General features: G+C 42.6%; 1 protein-coding gene across 4 annotated transcripts in view; it reads right to left on the bottom strand.

Moving 5' to 3' along the window:
- Positions 1 to 22950, bottom strand: part of SLC9A6 (solute carrier family 9 member A6) — a 53686-nt gene that overhangs the window by 8478 nt on the left and 22258 nt on the right. Inside the window, exons 10-15 of one of the 4 annotated variants that reach the window (XM_034648921.1) lie at positions 20624 to 20737; positions 15328 to 15439; positions 14270 to 14423; positions 10099 to 10188; positions 8864 to 8894; positions 6520 to 6599 (exon numbers count right to left, since the gene is read on the bottom strand). In XM_034648921.1, the coding sequence (XP_034504812.1) occupies positions 6520 to 6599; positions 8864 to 8894; positions 10099 to 10188; positions 14270 to 14423; positions 15328 to 15439; positions 20624 to 20737 (581 nt within the window). Of the gene's footprint in view, positions 1 to 5327; positions 5342 to 6519; positions 6600 to 8863; positions 8895 to 10098; positions 10189 to 14269; positions 14424 to 15327; positions 15440 to 20623; positions 20738 to 22950 lie in introns of those variants that run through there. The other 3 variants (XM_034648920.1, XM_019800388.2, XM_034648919.1) reach the window with 3 other exon arrangements.

Below are 22950 nucleotides of genomic sequence, written 5' to 3'. Positions count from 1 at the left end.
TGGACAGCTACATGCAAAAGAATAAAACTTGACCACTCTCTCACACCATACACAAAGATAAACTCCAAATGCATGAAAGACCTTGATGTGAGAGAGGAATCCATCAAAATTCTAGAGAACATAGGCAACAACCTCTATGGCATCGGCCAGAGCAACCTTTTTCATGACACATCTCCAAAGGCAAGAGAAACAAAAGATAAAATGAACATATGGGACTTCATCAGGATAAAAAGCTTCTGCACAGCCAAGGAAACAGTCAAAAAACTAAGAGGCAGCCCACAGAATGGGAGAATATATTTGCNCACGGAATGGGAGAATATATTTGCAAAGGACACCACAGATAAAGGACTGGTATCCAAGATCTACAAAGAACTTCTCAAACTCAATACACGAGAAACAAATAAACAAATCATAAAATGGGCAGAAGATATGAACAGACACTTTTCCAATGAAGACATACAAATGGCTAACAGACACATGAAAAAATGTTCAAAATCATTAGCCATCAGGGAAATTCAAATCAAAACCACACTGAGATACCACCTTACGCCAGTTAGAATGGCAAAAATAGACAAGGCAAGAAACAACAATTGTTGGAGAGGATGTGGAGAAAGGGGATCCCTCCTACATTGTTAGTGGGAATGCAACTTGGTACAGCCACTCTGGAAAACAGTGTGGAGGTCCCTTAAAGAGTTAAAAATTGAGCTACCCCATGACCCAGCCATCGCACTACTGGGGTTTTACCCCAAAGATACAGACGTAGTGAAGAGAAGGGCCATATGCACCCCAATGTTCATAGCAGCATTGTCCACAATAGCTAAATCATGGAAGGTGCCGAGATGCCCCTCAACAGATGACTGGATTAAGAAGCTGTCGTCCATATATACAATGGAATATTACTCAGCTATAAGAAAGAACGAATTCTCAACATTTGCTGCAACATGGACGGCACTGGAGGAGATAATGCTAAGTGAAATAAGTCAAGAAGAGAAAGACAATTTTCATATGATTTCTCTCATCTATGGAACATAAGAACTAGGATGATCGGTAGGGGAAGAAAGGGATAAAGAAAGGGAGGGTAATCAGAGGGGGGAATGAAACATGAGAGACTATGTACTATGAGAAACAAACTGAGGACTTCACAGGAGAGGGGGGTGGGGGAATGGGATAAACTGGTGATGGATGGTAAGGAGGGCACATATTGCATGGTACACTGGGTGTTATACGCAACTAATGGAGCATCGAACTTTACATCGGAATCCGGGGATGTACTGTATGGTGACTAACATAATATAATAAAAAATCATTTTAAAAAATGTCATTTATTATGAATTCAGCTGGCATCTTGAATGAGTTGAAACTTTCTATCAAAGGAAATGCAATTCTAAAAAATTATCTATCATGAGTTCCTCTACCATAGACCCTCATCTCAGTGTTCATTTATTCCCCAAAAAATAAAAAGACATGATAATTTATGTGATACTCCGGAGAAAACAAGAGGGAATCATAAGAAAAAGTAGAAACAATGGGAGAAAGACCCATATACATATTCCCCACTTTCTGAAGTCACAACCTAAGGTTGGTCTCAGTTAAAAAGAGGAATAGTGCTGGGGCGCCTGGGGGACTCAGTCGGTTATGTGTCCGACTCTTGGTTTCAGCTCAAGTAGTGATCTCAGGGTCATGGGATTGAGTCCCGTTCCGGGCTTCACACTCGATGCAGAGTCTCCTTGAGATTCTCTGCCTCTCCCTCTCCCCCTTCCCCCACTTGTACTCTATGTCTCTCTCTTTCTCAAATAAATAAATAAATAAAACCTTTAAAATAAGATGAGGACTAGTCCTATGTTTATTAAAGAAATGAAAACCCTCCTCAGACAAAACACTCCAGGCCCAGGTGACTTCATTAGTACAGTCTTCCTAGCCCTTAAGGGAGAAAAAATACCAGTCCTTGAGAAAACAGAAAAAGAGAAAAATTCTTCCCCATTCATGTCATCAAACCAGCATTATCTTGTTATAGACGCTTGACAAGGACATTAAAACAATGACAAAAAAACCCACAAGCCAATATCACTCATGAAAACAGACACACAAATCAAACACAAAATATCAGTAAACTAAATCCAGTGACACACACAAGGGATGGTGTATCATGACCAAGTGGGATTTGTTCTAGCCATGCAAGACTGGTTTAATAGTCAATCAATGAAAACAGCACAGTGACAGATTAAAGGAGAATAAATTAAATACATGATCATCTCAATTGATGTAGAAAAAGCATCTGATAATATTCAATGCCTGTTCATGATAAAAACTCTCAGCAGACTAGAAATAGAAGGGGATATCCCTAACTTGACAAAGGCTATCTCAAAAACCTACAGCTACCATCATACTTAATGGTGAAATATTGAAAATTTTCCTCCTGAGGTCAGGAATAAGACAAAAATGTCCACTATCATCACTTATATTCAACACTGTACTGGAGAGGTCCAGCCAGTGTAATAAGACATAAAAAAAATGTAAGGTGTTAGAAAAGAAAAAAGGACATTATTTTTCACTTGATTTTATGAACAGTAAATAAAAAAGAATCTATAAACTATTTGCTAATAAGTGAACTTAACAAGACTGCTGGATACAAGGTCAATATATAAAAACCCCATTGTAGATCTATATATTAAGAGCAAACGAGTAGAAAATAAAATAAGTACCTTCTGCAATAGCACCAAATACTTAGGGATAATAAATGTAATAAAAGATGTGTAAGACTGGTCACTGAAAATTATAAAACATTAATGAGAGAAGTTAAAGAGGATCTAAGGAAATAGAAGGATATACTGTGTTCCTAGATTGGAAGACTCAATATTGTTAAGATGTCAGTTCACTCCAGATTCATCTATTGATTTAATACCAACTCAAGAGAATTACCAGCAGGTTTTTTTGGTGAGTGGGTGAGTGAGTGAGTGAGTGTGAGTGTGTGTGTGTGTGTGTGTGTGTATGGAAAGTGGCAAGCTGTTTCTAAAATTTAGATGAAAATGCAATAAACCTAAAATAGCCAAGGCAATACTAAGGAATAATAAACCTGTAGAACTTCCCCTACTGGATCGCCAGATTTATTACAAAGCACAATCATTAAGAGTGTGGTACTGATGTGAAAAAAAAAAAGACAAAGAGAAAAGAAAGTCCAAAAACAGACCTCCACTCATATGGCCAAGTAAGTGATTTACAACAAAGGCCCCACTGCAATTCAGTGGGTTAAGGATGGCATTTTCAATGAACAGTTCTGGGTTAATTGCATACTCATATGGGAAAAAAAGCAGGTCTTGACCCATACCTAACACCATACACAAAAATTAATTTGTGGTGCATAGAAAACTTAAATGTAATAGCTAAGACAATCACACTTTTAGAAGAAAACATAGGATCTTGGGATATAAAAGATTTATCAAGACACAAAAGCGTCAAAAGAGTAATAAAGTAAACCTCATTAAGATGAAGAATTTCTGTTCATTACAAGACAGGATTAAGAAAATGAAAAGGTGAGCTACAGACTGGGGGAAGATATTCATAGTACACATAACCAATGGAGAACCCAATTCAGAACACAGAAAGAACTACAAGTCAATAAGAAAAAGATAAGACAAATCAATTAAATAATGGGCAAAAGAACTAAATAGACACACTTCATAAAAAATGAAGCCAAATAGCCAATAAACATACAAAGGGATGCTCGACCTCACTGGCAACCAGAGAAATACAAATTACACCACATGCGGTATCACTATGCACCCATGGAAATGGCTAAAATTTAAAAGGCTGATTAAATATCATTTCGGTGGAGAGCTAGAATAAGTGGGACTCCTTTAAGCTGCTGGTGGGAATGTAAACTGGTTATGACCACTCTGGAAAACTGGTTGATAATATCTATGAAAGCTGAACAATACGCTTGCCCTAAACTTTTCTCCTAGGTATATACCCGAGAGAAACGAGTGCTGATGGTCACCAAGAGATGCACATGTGGACGTTTAACTGTTCATAATGGCCAAAGGCTGGAAACAACCCAAATGTTTATCAATAGAGGAATGGCTGGAGAAAAACAAATGAACGAACAAATAAACCTGTAGTATAGTCACATTATGGAGCACCACACAGCAATGAAAAAGAATGAATTACTGGTACAGACAACAATATGGATAAATTACATGTTGCTAAGTGAAAAAAGCAAGACATAAAATAATACATAATACATGATTCCATTTACACAAACATCAAAACCAGGTAAAACTAATCGATGTTCCTAGAAATCAGAATAGTGGTTGCCCTTTGCAGAGAGGAGGGGCAGGGAAGGCACTACTGACTGTAAGGGAACACAGGGCAGCTTCAGGGATGCTGGAAATGTTCTATGTATCTTTACTCGGGTAGCAAGCACACAGGTATACACACAGATCGCAAGCTTAAGACTTGGGTATATTCTTTCAGTTATATCTCATCTGTAACAATCTGGCTACAAAAAGGACCTGAAATCAAGAATGATGAAAGATTAATTCTACTAGGGCACTAGGTATTAAAATTACTGGGTCTTGGGGTACCTGGGTGGCTCAGTTGGTTAAGCGTCTGACTCTTGGTTTCAGTTCAGGTCATGATCTCAGGGTCGTGAGATCAAGTCCTAAGTCAGGCTCTGTGCTGGGCGTGGAGCCTGCTTAAGATTCTTTCTCTCCCTCTCCCCCTGCCCCTCCCTGCCCCAGCTCTCTCTCTCTCAAAAAAAAAAAATTACTGGGTCTTAGTCTGGTAGTACTTAATAGGGTAGTACTAAGTCAAATCTTGGTGTTTACTTCTGTAAAAATATACAGAAAAATAAGCTATTATTCTGCTCTTTCTCTACATCAGGATTATTTAGTTATTTTGTACATATCTTACGCAGAAAATGTACAAAACATTTTATGCAGGAAACATTAAACACTTTTTGTTAAATCAGAGGGAAGAAAAGGCCCCAAGAGATATGGGAGTGGCTTATACCCAAATGCTGATAATGGAGCCAGAAGTAATGACATAATCATTAAACAATTTTAAAGAGCCAGGATCTCTCTCCCTACTGGGAGTCTTAATACCACAGATATGCTTGCATTCTTGTTTCCATACAGTAATTTAATTGGAGTACTTGCAAAAAGTGATTGTAAAAATCTAGCAGGGGCGCCTGGGTGGCACAGCGGTTGGGCGTCTGCCTTCGGCTCAGGGCGTGGTCCCGGCGTTGTGGGATCGAGCCCCACATCAGGCTCCTCCGCTGTGAGCCTGCTTCTTCCTCTCCCACTCCCCCTGCTTGTGTCCCCTCTCTCGCTGGCTGTCTCTATCTCTGTCAAATAAATAAATAAAATTAAAAAAAATTAAAAAAAAATCTAGCAAACGGAATTTAGTAAGTGGTAGCTTCTTTTTTTTTTTTAAAGATTTTTTAAAGAGTAAGTGGTAGCTTCTAATGATAAGTGCCAAGTGCATTTTTCTTAAATATACAAGGCTTTCATCAGAAAGTCAAAAGCAAAGGAAACATTTTTTACATGGTTGCTGCAAATTGGCTTTGCTGGAACACAAACCGGGGTTTGATTTATTTACTAATAAGCCTCAGCCTGAAAGAACTGCATGGTCCCTTTTCCCATTCAATTTTCAAACAAGAAATTAATTTTTTTTAAAAAAATTATTTATTCGACAGAGAGAGAGAGAGAGCACGAGACAGCACTCACACGCACAAGCTGGGGCAGAGGGAGAGGGAGAAGCAGGCTCCCCACTGAGCAGGGAGCCCAATGCGGGGCTCGATCCCAGGACCCTGAGACCATGACCTGAGTCGAAGGCAGATGCTTCACTGACTGAGCCACCCACATGCCCCCAAGAAACTGATTTTAATAAATAGTAAGGGATAAAATGTTTTCTGAAAGGCATGATTTAAACAGGTCATAGAACATAGCACAACGCAAAGTAGCGCTATGAAGAAGACAGTTACAACAGGAGAAGACACAGATTTGGTAAGCAATGAACTGGCACCCTGAGCAGACAGGCGAACCTTCCAGTCTCCTGATGGGTCAGGGAAAGCAGGCCCACCACTGGCTGTTGCGATATCTAACACAGCTCTGCTTGCATCTCATCCTCACACTTTTCCCTGCGGCAGCCTTTCCTCTTTCACGCTAGCAAGCGCACTGACAAGGACTGGCAAATACCTTTTGCAAGATTCGCTAAATTAAATAAAAGACAACTATTGCTCCAACAAATAGGCCAAGAGACGGAAGAAAGTCTACCATAAGGGCTCCTGAGGCACATCACACAGTCACCTTCTGCACTAACCACTCCCTGCTGGCTTCGTGGGTTTTCAGAGGAATGCACTTGTGTGGATTGCCTTCTCCATCCGCCACACCGAAGGGGAAAGGGAAGACCAAAGGTAGGTTTTGTATTCCATTTCAGGAAGGGAATAGTCAAAACAGCCATTCCATGACACTGTAACTGGCCATGGTCACACTACCATGTTTTCCTCTCAGTTAAGGATACTTATGGTCAAAGTTGTACCATATCCGGAAAAGCCAGGCACTCTCTGCTTTGGTGGTTCTTCTCTCGTTGTCAGGTATACCCTGCAAACAGATAATAAAGAACTCAATACATACACCGAGATCAAAAGCACATTTATTTAGAGTCATTTCTTTGTAGACTTGGAAATATAGCCTACTTCATACAAGATACCCTCTATCGTGGGTAACATTGGAAATTTAATAGCTTGTATATTGCAGCTTTGGAATACGAAATTGAAATGTTTTTCTCAACACCTCTATTACTCAGGCTGCCTGCTGATTTATGAGTCTACTGTCATTTAAAAAATCAATGTGGGATAATTCGCCCTTAAATCTGCAAGACTACACCCATGCATCTTAAGTAGAAAACATCACATCAACATGCCTATCTTTGGGAGTTGTTATGGGTCCCAAAAGTAACTGGTTTCTGCAAAGATGCTACTATGTTCTTAGAACACTAGCAAAATGAAAGGAAGCAGAAAAATTCCATGGTAAGCTTGACTGGCTAGAAGGGAAAACTAACATAGCAAGCAGGGCCTCTTCTAAAATAGCTTCCAAAAACAAACTGGGTCCTTATTTGTAATGTGGTACAGTCAGCAGTGGGGCAGTTAGGTGATCTGGTTTATCTCAGCTCTGACATGAACTAGTGGGACAAGTCCCTTCCCCTCTCTGAGCCTGGATTTCGTCATGTACACAGTGCGAGGGGGTCAAGAATCTCCAAGGCCCTTTCTAGCATGATGTTCCACAGTTCCAGGCTTTCTGAAGAACACAGAGTTTAGATTCTGGGTTTGGGTTCTTTCCTGTCCTTCCTGATCTTCAAGATAAATAAATATCTTCCTCTCAACATGTACCAAAACATACACAATGTAAGAATGTTTGAGAACACTGCATGGGCTTACGAGAGCTGAAAAACACCTGTACTTCCTTTCACACCGGCACGCAAAGCTTTGTGTGTGCCTGTGCTTTGAAGAGTGACGGATCTACAAATCTCACGATCCCCTCACCACATTAACACCTATACACCTAACCCTCACATGCTCCATACTTACTACCAAGTTCCTCTCTGCTTCCCAGCGGACACTCGAAATACTGACTACACGATATAACGAAGTGAGACACCCATAGGGTTTTGAGGGCAACGGAAAAATGGTATTTTTTTTCTGCATCTCACAGCTGGTACTCACCTACCTGGCTTTCTTTCTCCATTCCCATTTCTCCTCTGAGGTGACAGAGGTGACACAGCAGGTGGAGACTTATGTGGATCATGACCAAGCATTTGTCTGGGGAACTGTATGACACGTGATTCTTGTTTGGGCACGGGGGTGGAGGCCTTGAGGAACTACTGCCCCTTAGAAACTACCCCAGCAGCTCGGCATCATGCGGTTTTATCCAGCCTGGTTTGCACAAGTATTTCAAGCCCAAGCCCATGAAAGTATACTAGTCTGGTTCTGACCACAAAAGCAAGTACTTACTATACTACATACACTCATCACTCAACAGCTAACAAAATTAGCATTTAGGAAATGAATCTGAGAAATGTTTTTTTTTTTTTTGGAACCACACCCCGAAGACAAATAGACCACAGCTTGTTTCAGACAAGAAAAAGAATGTGTTTGGAAAGAGAGGCTTTCCATCTTTAAAAATATAATTTCTGTGATTTCCCATCTAATGTCTAGGATGGAGTCATGTATTCAGTGGTACTCGGAAACCTTTAAAAAGCAGATGGAAAACACCAGAAAAGGGTGGCCTGTCTGGAGAAGGCATCTACCAGGTTCAGGTTCAGAGGAACAAATGAGAAAAGGACACCTGGAATTAAGCAAGGAGACGTGGGCAAGGTAGAGGCATGGGGCAAGAAAGTATTCTCCTGAACAGCCAGGGGAGACTGGCTGAAGACTGCAAAGCTTCTAGGCGGTTCTCAAGGGCAGCTGCTGGTCATCCAATTTGAAAGTTACACAGGAAGAGCAGCTGGAGTGGGGCTGACATCAGAGACAAGGCTTCATGCGCAAACCAGAGTGGAAAAAGGATCTGTGTGCCAGAGCCGTCACTTGAAAACCCAGGAGCGCTTAAAGGACTGTTCCCCTCCATGGGCAAAGCCCGGGTTGGCCCATAGATAGGAGAGCTGTCACCCCTGATAACCATATGTTGTCTAAAATTTGTTTTTGTCTCTATCAAACACTGAGAAAAGCCAGGAATGATGTTAGTTAAAAGCTGGTACAAACAGGACAGGATCTAAATAATAGTGGCACGCAGCCTGTGGTAGACCATTTTCTTTCCGAATGGCTGCACGTTCGACGGCAATGCTAGAGACAACACAAACGCATATTTACCAAGTGTTCTTGGTCGGAATCAACACCAACCCTAAAGGAGAAACACAAAAGGCAAATGAGATCTTGAGGCCAAAATGAGGTCTATTCCCATCCGTGCCGTATCAGGCCACTACTTTCCCCAACACACGCAAGCTACGGAATGGTTAATCTTTCCTTGCCTCTCTCTGGTTGCTGAGGTAGATTTTTGGCTCCTGCCACTTTCCTTAGCAACAGCTTGGATCCTGAGGCAGGCAGGGTCTACTAATGATTCTCCTCCTGCAATCCCACTTACCAGTTTCAGAAAAATAACACTCTCTTCACCGAATGGCAGGGCACTAGAAGCAGAGGCAGGGGAAGCGGCGAGGCCCTGGTTGCTCAATCGGAACCACCGGGTAGTTCCAGACACAAGCCTGGCACCCGGAGCAGTTCCAGGAGGGAGCTGCATGTTTGCGGACCTCCCAGCTCTCATGGCAACGTTCTGTTATGATGACTGAAGAGAGGGCCCAGTTACAGGTTTTTTCACAGGCTACTGGACAGATATTAGCCTGGTTTCTTCATCAATACCTTTTATCTGCTTAAAATTCCTGCCTTCCGTATCCCAGAGAACAACTTCATTATAGGAAGCTCTCTTTGACTCTTCTGTCTCAACACCGGCACCCACCAACTCTCTACACTCCTTCTCTGAACTGTTTCTCACATCTTCTCTCCTTTCCATTCCAACAGCTCAAGCTCAGGCCTCGCTGTGACTCATGAGGTCTGTCGCAATCGGCTGTAAGGTTGTCTAGCTGCCAGGATGTCCCCTAGAGTTAGCTATGTCTAAAGCACGGAACTCACGGAGTCGTCCCTTGGCAAAATACCCCGAGAGTGGCTTATAACCCAGAGGGTCATGTCTAAAGCCCTTCGGGCGGCACTGAAGACTGTCTACGGACTAGCGACTCCTGTCACTCCAACCTACCTTGCCGCCCACATGTCCTCTCATTCTCTTCTACACGCCCCATGTCAGCCATCCCCGCCTACTCCTCTCCCCACCCCCGTCCTCTCCCAAACCTCCACGCCTTTGCCCTCTATCTGAAATGCACTGTCCCTCATGTTTTTCCTACTCTTCTGGCAAATTCCAAAGGATCCATTCTATGACCCTTAAAGGTAGAACCACTCTATGACCCCTGCAGGTGGAACCAGTCTTTCCTCTGTCCTTCTGTAGCATTTTCTAGATTCCTCTATCACAATACTTAGCACGGTAGAGTATAATTATTTACCTGTCAGTCTCCCCAAATAGACTGTGAGCTCCTTGAGGGTAAAGGCCATGTCCCAATTCATCTCTGTAGCCCCAGAGTCTAGCACAGTACCTGATACACAATAGGTGCTCAAATGTTTATTGATTAAGGTCACTACCACAGACAACACAGAAAAAAAAGCAGCGTGAGAAGCTGTAGCAGTAGCAGCCCAGAGTATGAATACAGCAAAGGGAGGAAAATGATGCAAGACCTCATCTGGAAGGCCAGTGACTCATGGTCAAGTACTTGAAAACAGATGGCCATGACCAGATTCATAATTCAAAGAAAGGCTCGTCCCGTCTTTGTTAAATGGCCAGAAGCTGTTTAATGCCTTCTTAGCCATATTAAACTCTAGACACATCTGTGCATCTAAAGTGACATCTAGTGGTCTTGGGGATAGCATGTTTGTAATACTCAGATGGACTGTGACTGGAAACCAGTTCCGTGTAATAAACATTTATAGAGCATTTATTATCTGCCAGGCACTGTGCTAGGCACAGGGCATAGACATGAATGAGACATGGCACCTGCCCTCAAGGAGCTCACAGACTAGTGGGGGGCACAGACAAAAATTGGGGTTCGTTGCAACTGGGGAGGACTGGGCTCCAGTCTGGCCTCAGCTCCTTGCTAGCTGGGTGAACTTAGGTTACGCAGCCCGACGAACCCCAATTTTATACCTGGAAAATGGGGACAATATCCACCACATAGAGTTGATGCAAGGATTAAATGAGAAAATGTACCTCAAGATTTTAAAAGTGTCTGATGCCTCATCTCACACTCACTCAACAGCAGCAGCTCTTCTGGCACTGCTATTATGACGAGGCTGGCTGAGATAAGTGCTGTAACAGGCAGGCCCACGTTAAGCAAAGGGAAGAGGGGGGTCCGACAGAACAGGGCAAAGGGAGGAGGCGTGTGAGCCGTGCTATTTCCTGGGGGGTGAAGGAGAAGTCCAGGCAGAGGAAACAGCATGAGCAAAGGCTTGGAGACTGAGAAGTGCCAACCCTGTGTGGGAAATGACAGGGAGCCAAGTGTGACTGTCACAAACTACGTGAAAGGACGCAGGAAGAGGGGGCCGGCTGGCTCTAGCTCACTGAGGATCCTTTGTCTGCACAACAGCTGGAGCGGTCCTTTCACACGGTCAAGCAGATCATGTCACTCCCTTGCTTTAAAGTCCTACAAGATTTCCAACCAGATTTTAAAATCCAAGCTCCTCACCCGTCCTACATGGCCAGATAGCAGGGCTCCCCAAACTACGGCCCACAGGCCACATCGGGTATGGCTCCTGTTTTGCTGGAACACAGCCATGCCAACTGATTTACGCTTTGTCTATGGCTGCTTTCACGCTAGAGTTGGGTAGTTGAGACAGAGACCATATGGCCGGCAAAGCCTAGAATATTTACTATCCGGCCCTTTAAAGGACACATTTGCCAACCCCTGCCCCTATAGGATCTTGCCCACCTCAGCTCCTACCTACCCTTCAATCACTATATTCCAGCTATGTGGGATTTTTTTCTGCTCGTTAAACAGGCAAAGTTTGCTTTTGCCTCAGGGTCTTTGCACTTCTTTTCTCTACTACCTGGACAATTCTTCTTCCTGCTCACTGTTTAACTCACACTCTCTTCATTCAGATAGCCTGAGCTCAAATGGAACCTCAGAGAGCCCTTACCTGACCTCCGTGTATAAAATTCACTCTATCCCCAGGCACTACCACAGTGCTGTTTGTCATCACAGCACTTAATATCTAAATTGTTTTCTTCATCTATTGGTTTACTAGCTTATTGTCTGTGTTCGCCCACTGAAGTGTAGACTTCATGAGACCAGGGACCTTTTCTATCTTACTGTGACTGCTGTAGCCGTCCAGAGCAGGGTCTTTCAACCTTTGCATTACTGATATTTTGGCCCAGAGGATTCTTTGTTGGGGGGGTGCTCTGGGCCCTACAGGGTGTTTAGAGGCATCCTTGGCCGCTGCCAACTAGATGCCAGGAGCAGCCTCCTCTCTTTGTGACAATCAAAAATGTCTCCAGACATTGCCAAATTGTACCCCTCCGCTGAGAACCAATAAGTTAGAGCCTAAAACAGTGCCTGGCACGTGGCTGGCGATCAATTGGTATTAATCAAATGAATGAATAAAAGGCACAATTGGAAATGCTGTGCTAAGAGCTCTACAGACATGAGCTCGCTGAGTCCTTACAGCAACTCTCAAGGAGGCAGGTACTATCACACACGTTACAAATGAGGAACCTGAGGCGTAAAAAGAGTCAAGCACTTGCCCAAGACCACAGAATTGGAGAATGAAGGAGCGAGAACTCAAAGTCAAATCTCAGTCTGCCTGAATCTTAAACTTGAAGGACTTCTCAGCATTTTCAAAATTGTACTAGACAAATCTGGGGGGAGGGAAAGGAAACTTAAAATCCAGCCTCAGCTCACACAGAAGCCAAAAACCCCCGCAAACCACCACAGTAAGAACTAACCAAAGACTGCAAGGCAATGCATACGATTAAGTGCCAAACTGTGCTCCAGGACAGGCAAGATGGGGCCAAAGGGCCTGCAAATCTGGTGAGGTGGATTCAACTCTAGGCAGGGGTTTTTTGGGGGGGCGGTAGGCATGGGTGTTTGTGTGGAGGGCCATCAGGAAAGAGAACTGAGTCCGCAAAAAAGCTGAGAATCTACTGAAGAGCATTACTTTTCATAAATTATCTTATATTTAATTTTGCTCTTCTCAGTAGAATAAGGAAGACTCTTCATTTACAAGCTCTTAAGGCAAGAAAGGAATTTAATCCTGTCAAAAGTTAACACCCTCATTTCTTGAGGCAGCAGTCTATGAGAAATGAGGTGCGACTGGAGCGCCTCTGTCTGCTACTTAATTCTCTGTATGACCTTGAACAACTTAGAAACTTTCAGAGCCACTATTTCCTCACTTGTAAAATGGAGCTATTGTGATTAGATAAATACATGAAATGTACTTAGCACAATGCCCAGCACATAGTAGGTGCTCAACAAATGCCAGGTCCTCCCTGAAGTAATGATCAGGATTAGAAGAACATTATTTTCAATTATACACAATAATAGCACAGCAATGGTAAGAAAGGAGTTTGAAAAGTAAAAAGAAATAAAGACAATAATAACAACATTCAAAGTGTGATTTAGGGCCGGCTGATCTCTAGAATGTTTAAGAGAAAGGCATAATAGGATGGAAAAAATGGGTAACAGATTCTATAATGTGAAATACTGTTTTCTCTAATGAACCCTATACATTCTAGAGGCTCAGCAGAAGGTCTATGAAGTTTCAGTCAACCACAGAACTAAAATCTACAAAAGCTTTAGCAACACAGGCTGCTGTATCCATGGAAACAATGCAGAACTCCTGAGAGACAGGGAGCTTTCCAACTGAATACATTAACTAGTATACATTTAACACCAAGATCTTGCAATCTTGGCCTTGGATTGTCAGGTTAGAAACAGTGCTGATCATAAAGTTGAGAAAGAAGGATAACGTCTAGTACTGATTAGGGTTGGGATAAATTGGACTGTCTCATATGCTGTAGATGAGAAGAAACATTTTCGATCTGATCGGGTGATATGGATCAAAAGCCTTAAATATATGCATACCCTTTGACCAAGCAATGCCACTCCTAGGAATGGATTCTAAGGAAATAAACAAGTGCACAGTGGTGTGTGCATTTGTGAATTTTCACGCTGTTAATGGCAACACTTAATAGCAAAATCCTCAAATGGTAATGGTAACAGAAAAATCCTAGAAACAATGCAAAAGTCCAAAGATAGGGATTTGGTTAAATAAATTATGATGCATGCAGCCATGAAGTTCTGATATAAATATATTTCCTAACATAAATGTCCATGCTATACTACATTTACAAATCGCTTTACAAGAATACCTGCAGTGTTGCCCCTTTTTGTTAAAAATACATATAACGCATAGCCAGAGATCTGGAAGGACATCCCTCAAGGTGTAAACAATGGTTTTTCACTTGCACACTTCCCATTTTCTCTGTACTACAGGTTACATGATTTTTAAAAGCAAAAAATAAAACATTATACATTCATCAAAGCTTCAACTTTTCTCATAATTGAAAGAAAAAAAACCCCTAAATTAGAATTTATTATTAAAATGAGGTCCCCAGGCACTACCTACCTTATATGCAAGCACGAGAGCATGGCAGTGGTGCCACCACCAAATACCCACACGGTAAAAAACACAATCAGAAGCGTGGTGCTGAACATCATTTGCCGCGCGTAAGTGGCAGTATCCCGAATGGCCAAGGCAAATGCCATCGCGCCACGGAGGCCTGCAAGGGAACGAAAGACGCAGTTCTTCAATAACTCACTACTGACTCAAGCTTCAGAAACTCAGAGAAATAAGGCACATTCTAAGAACTTAGAAGCATGTGAACAAATACGGAATATATATTAATGCACAGAAGTATATACAAATATGGAGAATTAGTGGGGGGATCCTGACATGCACTGACCTTTTCACAATATTTTAAAATTTTATTTTTTCAACTTACACCCAGTAATAGCCACTCTTTTTTGGTGTATAGTCCCATGAGTTTTGACACAGCACAGAGGTATGTGCCCACTAGGGCAACCAAGACACAGAACAGCGTCACCACCCCCGCCAACCCCCTCACCAAACTCCTTGGTGCTACATCTTTCTAGCCCAACCCCTCTGTCACCCTGCCAAACCCCTGAGCGGGTCTCCACCACTGCGCTTTTGTCTTTTTGAGAACGTAACCCTTTAAGACTGGCTTATTCACTCAGCGCAATGCCTCTGAGGCGCAGCCATGCTGTTGTGCGTACCCCAGTTTGGCATTTTAGTGCTAAGTGCCCACGGCCTCATGGACATCCTAGTTTGCCTATTTGTTCACCCACTGGGCTGTTTCCAGGTTTTGGCCATTACAACTACAACTACCATCAACACTCACATACAGGTTTCTGTGCGAAAATACATGAATCTTTATCTTCTCTACTACATGTGATTTTTTTCTGAACCAGGAATTTGAAACCACAAAAAAATTCTCACAGAAGGGAACAGGACACTCTAAAGAGAATTTTCTATTGGAGGCTGCAACTTCAATGTTTAAGGGAGCCTTGTATTACTAGCACATCATTTCTGTTTAAAATCAAGCTAGTACATGTGTTGTGAGTGGTTTCCTAGAGTGGGCCAAGAGAGGAAAAGTTACAACTTACCAGCAAACATCATCATGTGCTGAAAATTTGATCCAATCTTACTTCTTCTACCCAAATTAAGTAAAAGGGACAAGGGGTAAATATTAGCAGCTCTTCCCAAGAAAATAGCAATCTAAAATTAAGAGGTTAAGGCTAATTTTGTTTTACTATTAATATTATCTAGACTACACACTCAAGATGGTGAAAGAGTATCTTCAGGAGCTCCATCTCTGGGGCACCTGGGTGGCTCAGTCCATTAAGCATTTCTCAATTTTTGGCCCAGGTCACGATCTCTGGGTCATGAGACTGAGTCCCATGCTTGTCCCTCCCCCCAACCCCGTGCGTGAGCTCTCTCTCTCAAATAAATAAAAAAAATTAAAAAAAAAGTTCAGTCTCTAACAGTCTTTTGCTTCTGCTAACAGAGCGCTGTCTAGTGGAAGTTTCTGCAATGACAAAAACGTTCCATATCTGCACTGTCCAACACGGTAAGTGACTGAAATGTGGCTAGTGTGATGAGGAACTAAACTTTCAATTTCATTTCATTTAAATTAACTTAAATTTAAATAATTACATATGGTTAACTGGTACCAAATTGGACAGTACAGCTCTAGCATACAGGAAATACATTAGATGAATAGAAACATGTTTAAAAGCCGATCTTCTTTGGTACAACTGTAAGATCATTCATATAATAGGTTAAGTCATTTTAATTTAAGTCAGTATTGGTGGGAGAGAGAGCAATACTGGCTAAACTTGCCCTTGCTTCCTCAGAACAAAGAGAAGGACAGCTGTAACCCCTCCTAGCACTGAAATTCCTACTAGCCCAGCTGTGTTCCTCCAAGTCTATACTTCCACCCTGCTTCAAATGGAAGTCTTAATGGGAATTCAGACTGGTTTTTAACTAGAAACCAATCCTCGTGTCTTTTTGCCCACTTTGCTGTGTATAGAGACTCCTGCTTCGCAATTACAATTTTTATTTCAGTTGTCATAATACAGTCTCTACCCCATTTTCTAAAAGGTTTAAAAAGTAACATTTAAGATGAAAAACAAAACAAGGTAGGGGGAGCTGGGGGAGGAGAAAAAACAAACTAGGTAGATAGTGTTGACCTGAGTAACTTTGGAAGTGGACAGAGTCGGTAAGACTAAAGGCACAAGGAACTGCACATAAGCATCATGGGCTCGTTGGTCAAGTGGTTTCCCATGGGAGTACTGGTTAACGATTCTGATGCTCCCATGTAGGCTGGGGTGGAACAATTAAGAGAATAGGATGGTGGACGGTGGGAGCCAAGTTTCTCACTACTGGATTGGGAGTTCACAGGTCATCAAGAGGAGGAGGCCAGGATGATGCGTGTGGTAATGGATTAGAGTTAGAGACATCAGTATGAACTTATGCTCAGCTTAACAGAGATACAGATGACTACATATACATGTATAGGTGTATGTACGTACAGGAGCTAGTATATATATACATATTTCTTCCCTGTGCCAGCTGGGAGTGCCTAAAAGCCAGGACATCCCAATAACATCGAACACACTTACAGCCCAGATCTTGGTTTCTAATTCCGTTCCCCAATAAAAGGAACCTGGGATCCTCGAAAAAATGGCTGATTTGAGGTTGAAGCAGAAAACACAAGATGAACATGAAGCATCTTCCCTAGAAAGTAAGGAAGTGCTCAAATAAAAAATTCAAACCACACAATGATGGGGGTGTGCTAAAGGGACAAAGTACCCACTGAAAGAGCTCCTGAGGGCCAAAGCTGGAACAGTCTGGGCAATAAGATTTTAAAAAATAGTATTATAACCCAGAGTATAAAATAAATTATCGGTGAGTCCATACTGATATAAATGACAATCAAACAATAAATGGAGGAGAATGGATAAATCCCCCATGCAAAAAATTCCAAATAATTCTATAGATACTCTGTCCTTGAGAAGGTGGAACCTAACTCCCTGCTGCGTACGGTGACTTCCTTCCAAGTGGTACAATATAGAAAGGGGAAAAAATGAGTGACTTTACAGTGGTGCAACCTGACAAACACTATCTCAGTCAAGTGATTAAGGCTGGTATCAATATTATTCATATGCTAATAAGCATGACCCCTTGATTTAATGTGATGGGAACAGCCCCTTACTTTTGTGTCTTCCTCCCCAGTGCTGCACACATCAGGAATTCTAGCTGTGACACGTTCTGCAAAGTACCTGACCAGCAGCCCCTCAAAACTATCAAGCGTCGGGGCGCCTGGGTGGGACAGCGGTCAAGTGTCTGCCTTCGGCTCAGGGCGTGATCCCGGCGTTATGGGATCGAGCCCCGCATCAGGCTCCTCTGCTATGAGCCTGCTTCTTCCTCTCCCACTCCCCCTGCTTGTGTTCCCTCTCTTGCTGTCTGTCTCTATCTCCGTCAAATAAATAAAATCTTTAAAAAAATAAAAAAAAAAAACCTATCAAGGGTCATCAAAAAGAAGTCTGTGAAACTGTCACAGTCACCCAGAACCAAAGGAAGCATGACGACTAAATGAAATGTGGCACCCTGGATGCGATTTTAGACTACAAAAAGGCCATTAGGGAAAAACTCTGAGAATCTGCATAAAGTATGAGCTCCAGGTGATGATAGTATGTCAATACTGGTTCATTAATTGTGGCAAGTGTACCACGCTAGTGTGAGATGTTAATGACAGGGGAACCTGGGTGTGGGGTATAGGAGAACTTTCTGTATTATTTTCATCATTTTTCTGTAAATCTAAAACTACTCTAGAATGCAAAGGTTATTAAAAATAGTGATTCCCTAAAAAAGTAAGAAAGAAAATAACAACAAAACACAGGGGCCAATGTGGCAGTGACTGCTAGTTATACCCCCAATATCTATCCTTCCCTTCCTCTCTAGTAGTAGACCCTCCTTGCTTTCACCTCCAGTTTTCATCTGCATACACAGGCACCTAGATAAAGAACAGAGTCCCCAGCTTCTCTTGCAGGTACGTGTAACCCAGTGGATGTAAGGTAGAAGTGATGTGTGCCTATTCTGGGTCATGTTCTTAAAGGGAATTACCAGACACAGGGGTGAGCCACGCTGGCCCCTAAGAATAAGGGCAAGTCCTGAAGGATGGCTGCAAGAAGGCTGCTTGGGTCCCTGATGACGCTGTGGAGCAGAGCTGCCACACTAGTTCAGACTTTGACATGAGAAAGAAACTTCAGTCTTGTTTAAACCTTGGTTAATTGGGGTCATTGTTACATAATGTCACGCCCATATCCTAAGTAATACAGCCAGCAAGAGGACAACTCTCTCCTGGCAAGAGTCAATTTTCATGGTAGGCTTTTGCATTGAGGAATCTGAATTCCTCACAGACTCAGAAATGTATAGAGAATATTTAGCCTCGTTTCTGGATAAGTAGGGTAGATCAAGCCAGTTGACTGCTCAAAAGTTTCTCAAAGACTAGCAGGATATGAAGGGACTGATCTCATGGGAGTCTTCCAGCTACGGTGCTTCTCTTATTAATAGGGTTTTCTCTTTTTTGCCTGAAGTTCATTCCCAGAAGACTAAAACATGACAGAATGGCATTTCAGTAATACCTCACTTTCTAATAGAGATCCTATATAGAGTTTTAACTTCAAAAATATTTCCGGTAATCTCTTTGGCAGAAACTTCATTCTGAAGTAGTTTTTTAAAATATTTCTTTTGGAAACCACTAATTCAAATATCCCCCTCTCTAACCACACTCCCTGCTTCTGTGTTTCATGTTTATCTATCCCCCTTGGATGGCTCCCCCACCGTCACCTCCCTGGGACCTCTCATCCAAAGAGCCCTCAACTCTTCCCTCAAACAACCAGTCTCCCTCTTCACTTCCTTTCTCAGCCACATCTTAGTAACACTCTTCCCAGTACCCTCGACTCATTTGCCCCTCTCTGGGTTTTCACTGCACTCACTCGACTCAACCCCAAACCTCGAAGGACCCATCTCTCTCTCTCTTCTCCACGCTTCTAGTCAAGTACTCCTGGACAAAGTAGTACAACAGGGCAGACTGAGTCTATAGTTAGTGCCTATTCCACAAACTAAAATGCGTCCTTTATACTCTTTGGCAATCCTACTGCCTTTCTTTGGTCAACTCACTTACTCACTCACCCACAGTCTCTACATCTATTTCCAAACCTTCTCTTCAAAATCCTATCGCCTGTGGAAGCCAGTCTCCAAGACAGTCCCCAGTGATCCTTGCCTTCTAGTATTCACACCTTCATGTAGTCCCTGCTCACGCTGTACCAGGGGCCATCAGGGTGACCAATACAGTGTGGTGGAAGGGATGACGGTCACTTCCGAGATTAGGTTATAAAAGGCACTTCAACTTCCATCTTTGTGCTCACTCAGCTCGCTCCCTCTGGGGGAAGTTATGCTGTGAGCTGCCCCGTGGAGAGGTCCCCTGGAGAAAGGCCTCTGGTGAAGGGCAATGTGAGTGAGTCTGGGGAGGATCCTCCAAGCCTCGGTCAAGTCTTGAGAGAGTACAGCCCTAGTCCAGAGCCTGACCGCAACCTCAGGAGAGATCTTTGTGCCAGAACCCACCTAAACTGTTCCTGGACTCCTGACCCTCAGAAACTACGTTAAGTAATACCTGTTTGTTGTTTTAAGCTGCTACATTTTAGGATACTTTGTTATACAATAGATAACTGATAGGCCACCTGCTCCTCCCTCCTCTCAGCAGACGCTCTCACCTCCTACTTTACAGATAAAAATAGAAGCCATCAGACAGGAACTCCATCTCACAGGTGTGTACCTGCATCTTTACATTCCCTGTCCATGCCTGGAACAATGGTGGAGCTGTGCCTCCTCCCTCTGGAGGCCAACCCCTCCCCACAGGTTAGAGTCCATTTTCTCCTGTCTTCTCCCGAGGCTGGCACTACTGAGCACTCTCTTTCATGTGCTCAGCTTCTCCATTTTGACTGGTTTTTACAGCCAGAGACAGAGAGAGAGGAAAGCAGCCTCCTTCAGCTTTTCACCATCCTGCCACTACTGCCCTGTGGTGCAGACTGCAAATTCTTTGCCAGGATCTGCTCTCTCTCTTCTCTTCAGTGACAGAGGACAGTTTCATTTTGGGGGACTGCTGGAATGGTTGGAGACCTTTTTTTGTCATCTCAACCTGCGTTATTTGTGCAATAAACAAAAATGAAAAGAGAACAGAAGAAGTATAATAGGAAAAAGAGTTGCAATCCTTCTTTGTTTTACTCAGGGAAAAATTTTATATATTTAAATGTATTCTTATCAATCACCTCTCCAGAAAACACCTGCGAATCTCAACTGAAAAGTTTTCAAAATAGAACACATAATAAAGGATACAAATGCGCCTACTACAAATGTTGGGTTAAAGACATGGTTCTGGAAGGTAAACAGTGTCAGTCCCATGTAGGAGAAGATGAAATTCTCTGCCAAGAAATTGAGAAGCTCAAACAACTGAAACAAAATTTTAAAAGGTTAGTCCAGTAAATACATAAGTTACATAATTTGAAAACACGAGTATCACTAAGATAATGAGGCAGACACTTCACATATGTAAAGCTCATGTTTATCCCCAAAATAGGTGCTTTAGAGGGGAGCAAATGTAGAGATGACATTTCTAGTCCCACAGATAAAGCCAGAAACGTTGCCCCCGCACATCCCCCATCACTTCCTTTGTCAATCCCCATGTTCAGATGTTGTCCTCCTCCTCCTCCTCCAAACCCTGTCAAGTTTTCTTCGGGGATGTACCTTGTCCCTGCCACTGCCTGAGTCTAAAGCTTTCCTCACACCCGACCCCTAATACTGCAAAGGGCCTGTTATTAACTGTACCCCTGCTGCCCCCATCCTACACCCTCACCCAGTGAGTCTCTCTGGATATGGCAGTTTGAAGACACCTCCCTCTTCCAGGCTGGAAGATCCAGTTCAAATTCTATCCTCTTGGCATCGAATGCCTCATGACAACTTTCGTATCACCTCCTTGTCGTGTGATTTCACTTTTTACGTGGGTCCTAGGCCCTGTCTAGGGAGCAGGGGCTTGCTTATGCTCCTCCCCTCCCCTGTTGCCTGCGTGCCCCGCCCACTCACACCACTGCCCATTCACACCACTGCAAGTATTACTGACACAGCAGGGATCGAGACCTGTGACTTGACTTGCCGAATGAATGAATCTCAGGCCCTCTGTAATCCAGCATCCCTGTCTGTCGTAGTTACCTACCACTGCTCTTGCACATGAGCCCTCTGCCCCACTAAACAGGGTAGCGGGTAAGTAACAACATGTGCCCAGGGGTCAAAATGCCTTGGCTTGAAGCCTGCTTTTTTTACTTGCTGGCTGTGTAGCTTTGGGCAAGTTAAACTTTCTAAACCGGGCTTGCCTCATTCTTGAAAAATGGGAATTAAAAATGGAAATGAGTAAGCATATATTTAATTTACTTTAAATGACTTAATACACTATTATCATACTTATTTAATGATAATAGCTAAACTTTATCTGTCTTTACTATGAGCCTGATACCATGCTAAGGACTTTACAAACATTATCTTGTTTTAATCTCACAACTTCATGAGGTAGGTACTATCATTATCCTCGTTTTGAAGATGACAACACTGAAGCACAGAGAAGTTATGTAACTTGCCCCTGGTCACACAGCCAGCAAGCAGCGGAACCAGGATTTGGAACAACAGACTCTTTGCTTTAATCCACAACACCAAGGGTTGGCAAACTTTTCCTGTGAAGGATCAGAGAGAGAGTAAATATTTGAGGATCTGTGGGCCACATGTTCCCTGTCACAGTCACTCAATTCTACCAACACAGCACAAAAACAGCTACAGACTACATGTTAAAAACTGGGTGTGGCAGCGTGCCAATAAAACTAATGGAGACTGAAGTCTGAATTTCATATAATTTCCGCGTGTCACAAAATCTTCTTTTGTTTCCAACCATTTAGAAATGTCAACATCAACCTCCGCTCACAGACCTTACAGGAAGGTCTGGCCATCATCTGCCAACCCCTGCACCACACTTTGCGGCTTTCCATTCGCTAACGCTAGGTACCTTTTTGTTCCTGCCTTTACCAGTACTGTTTCCCCTATGGCTTCTTTTCTTATCCTTTTTCTATGTTTTTCTGAATCCTTCCAATCTTTCTAGGTATACCATTTCTTCAATGATAGTTTTCCAGCCTCCTCAAGCCTCAAACCATTTCCCAGCTTCTCTGACCTCTTGTATGACATATCATTTGAAACACAGTCTAGAAGTTCCATTAGTCTGTTTTTTTTTTTAACGTTATACAGGCTTCACATCACCAACAAGACTGAAAACTCCTACCTTGTTGTTGTTGTTTTTTTTTTAATTCCCCACTCCATTGTCTAGAAAAATACCAAACACCTCAGCTGATTTTCTTCTCCACACTTTTTGCAGTAAAAAAATTTGTAAAAGGGATTTGTAGCCTCAGTATATATGCTCAGGGGAAGAAAAGTCTAATCTTGTTTGAGGAGTTCGGAAAAAGCATAGGTCATATACTACATTTGTGGCTCCAGAAGAAAGCAGAAAAGTATAATGACATTTGCTCCTGCTTTATCAGGAGTCCTTTCCAGGCTAATCTCACTGTGTTCTAGTCATTTGGCAAAACTGAAAGCATCTAATCATAATCAAGTATGCATTTGTTCCTATT

The sequence above is a fragment of the Ailuropoda melanoleuca genome, chromosome X (assembly GCF_002007445.2).
Source record: "Ailuropoda melanoleuca isolate Jingjing chromosome X, ASM200744v2, whole genome shotgun sequence".
Taxonomy (NCBI): Eukaryota; Metazoa; Chordata; class Mammalia; order Carnivora; family Ursidae; genus Ailuropoda; species Ailuropoda melanoleuca.
This window is presented reverse-complemented; position numbering and strand designations above follow the sequence as displayed.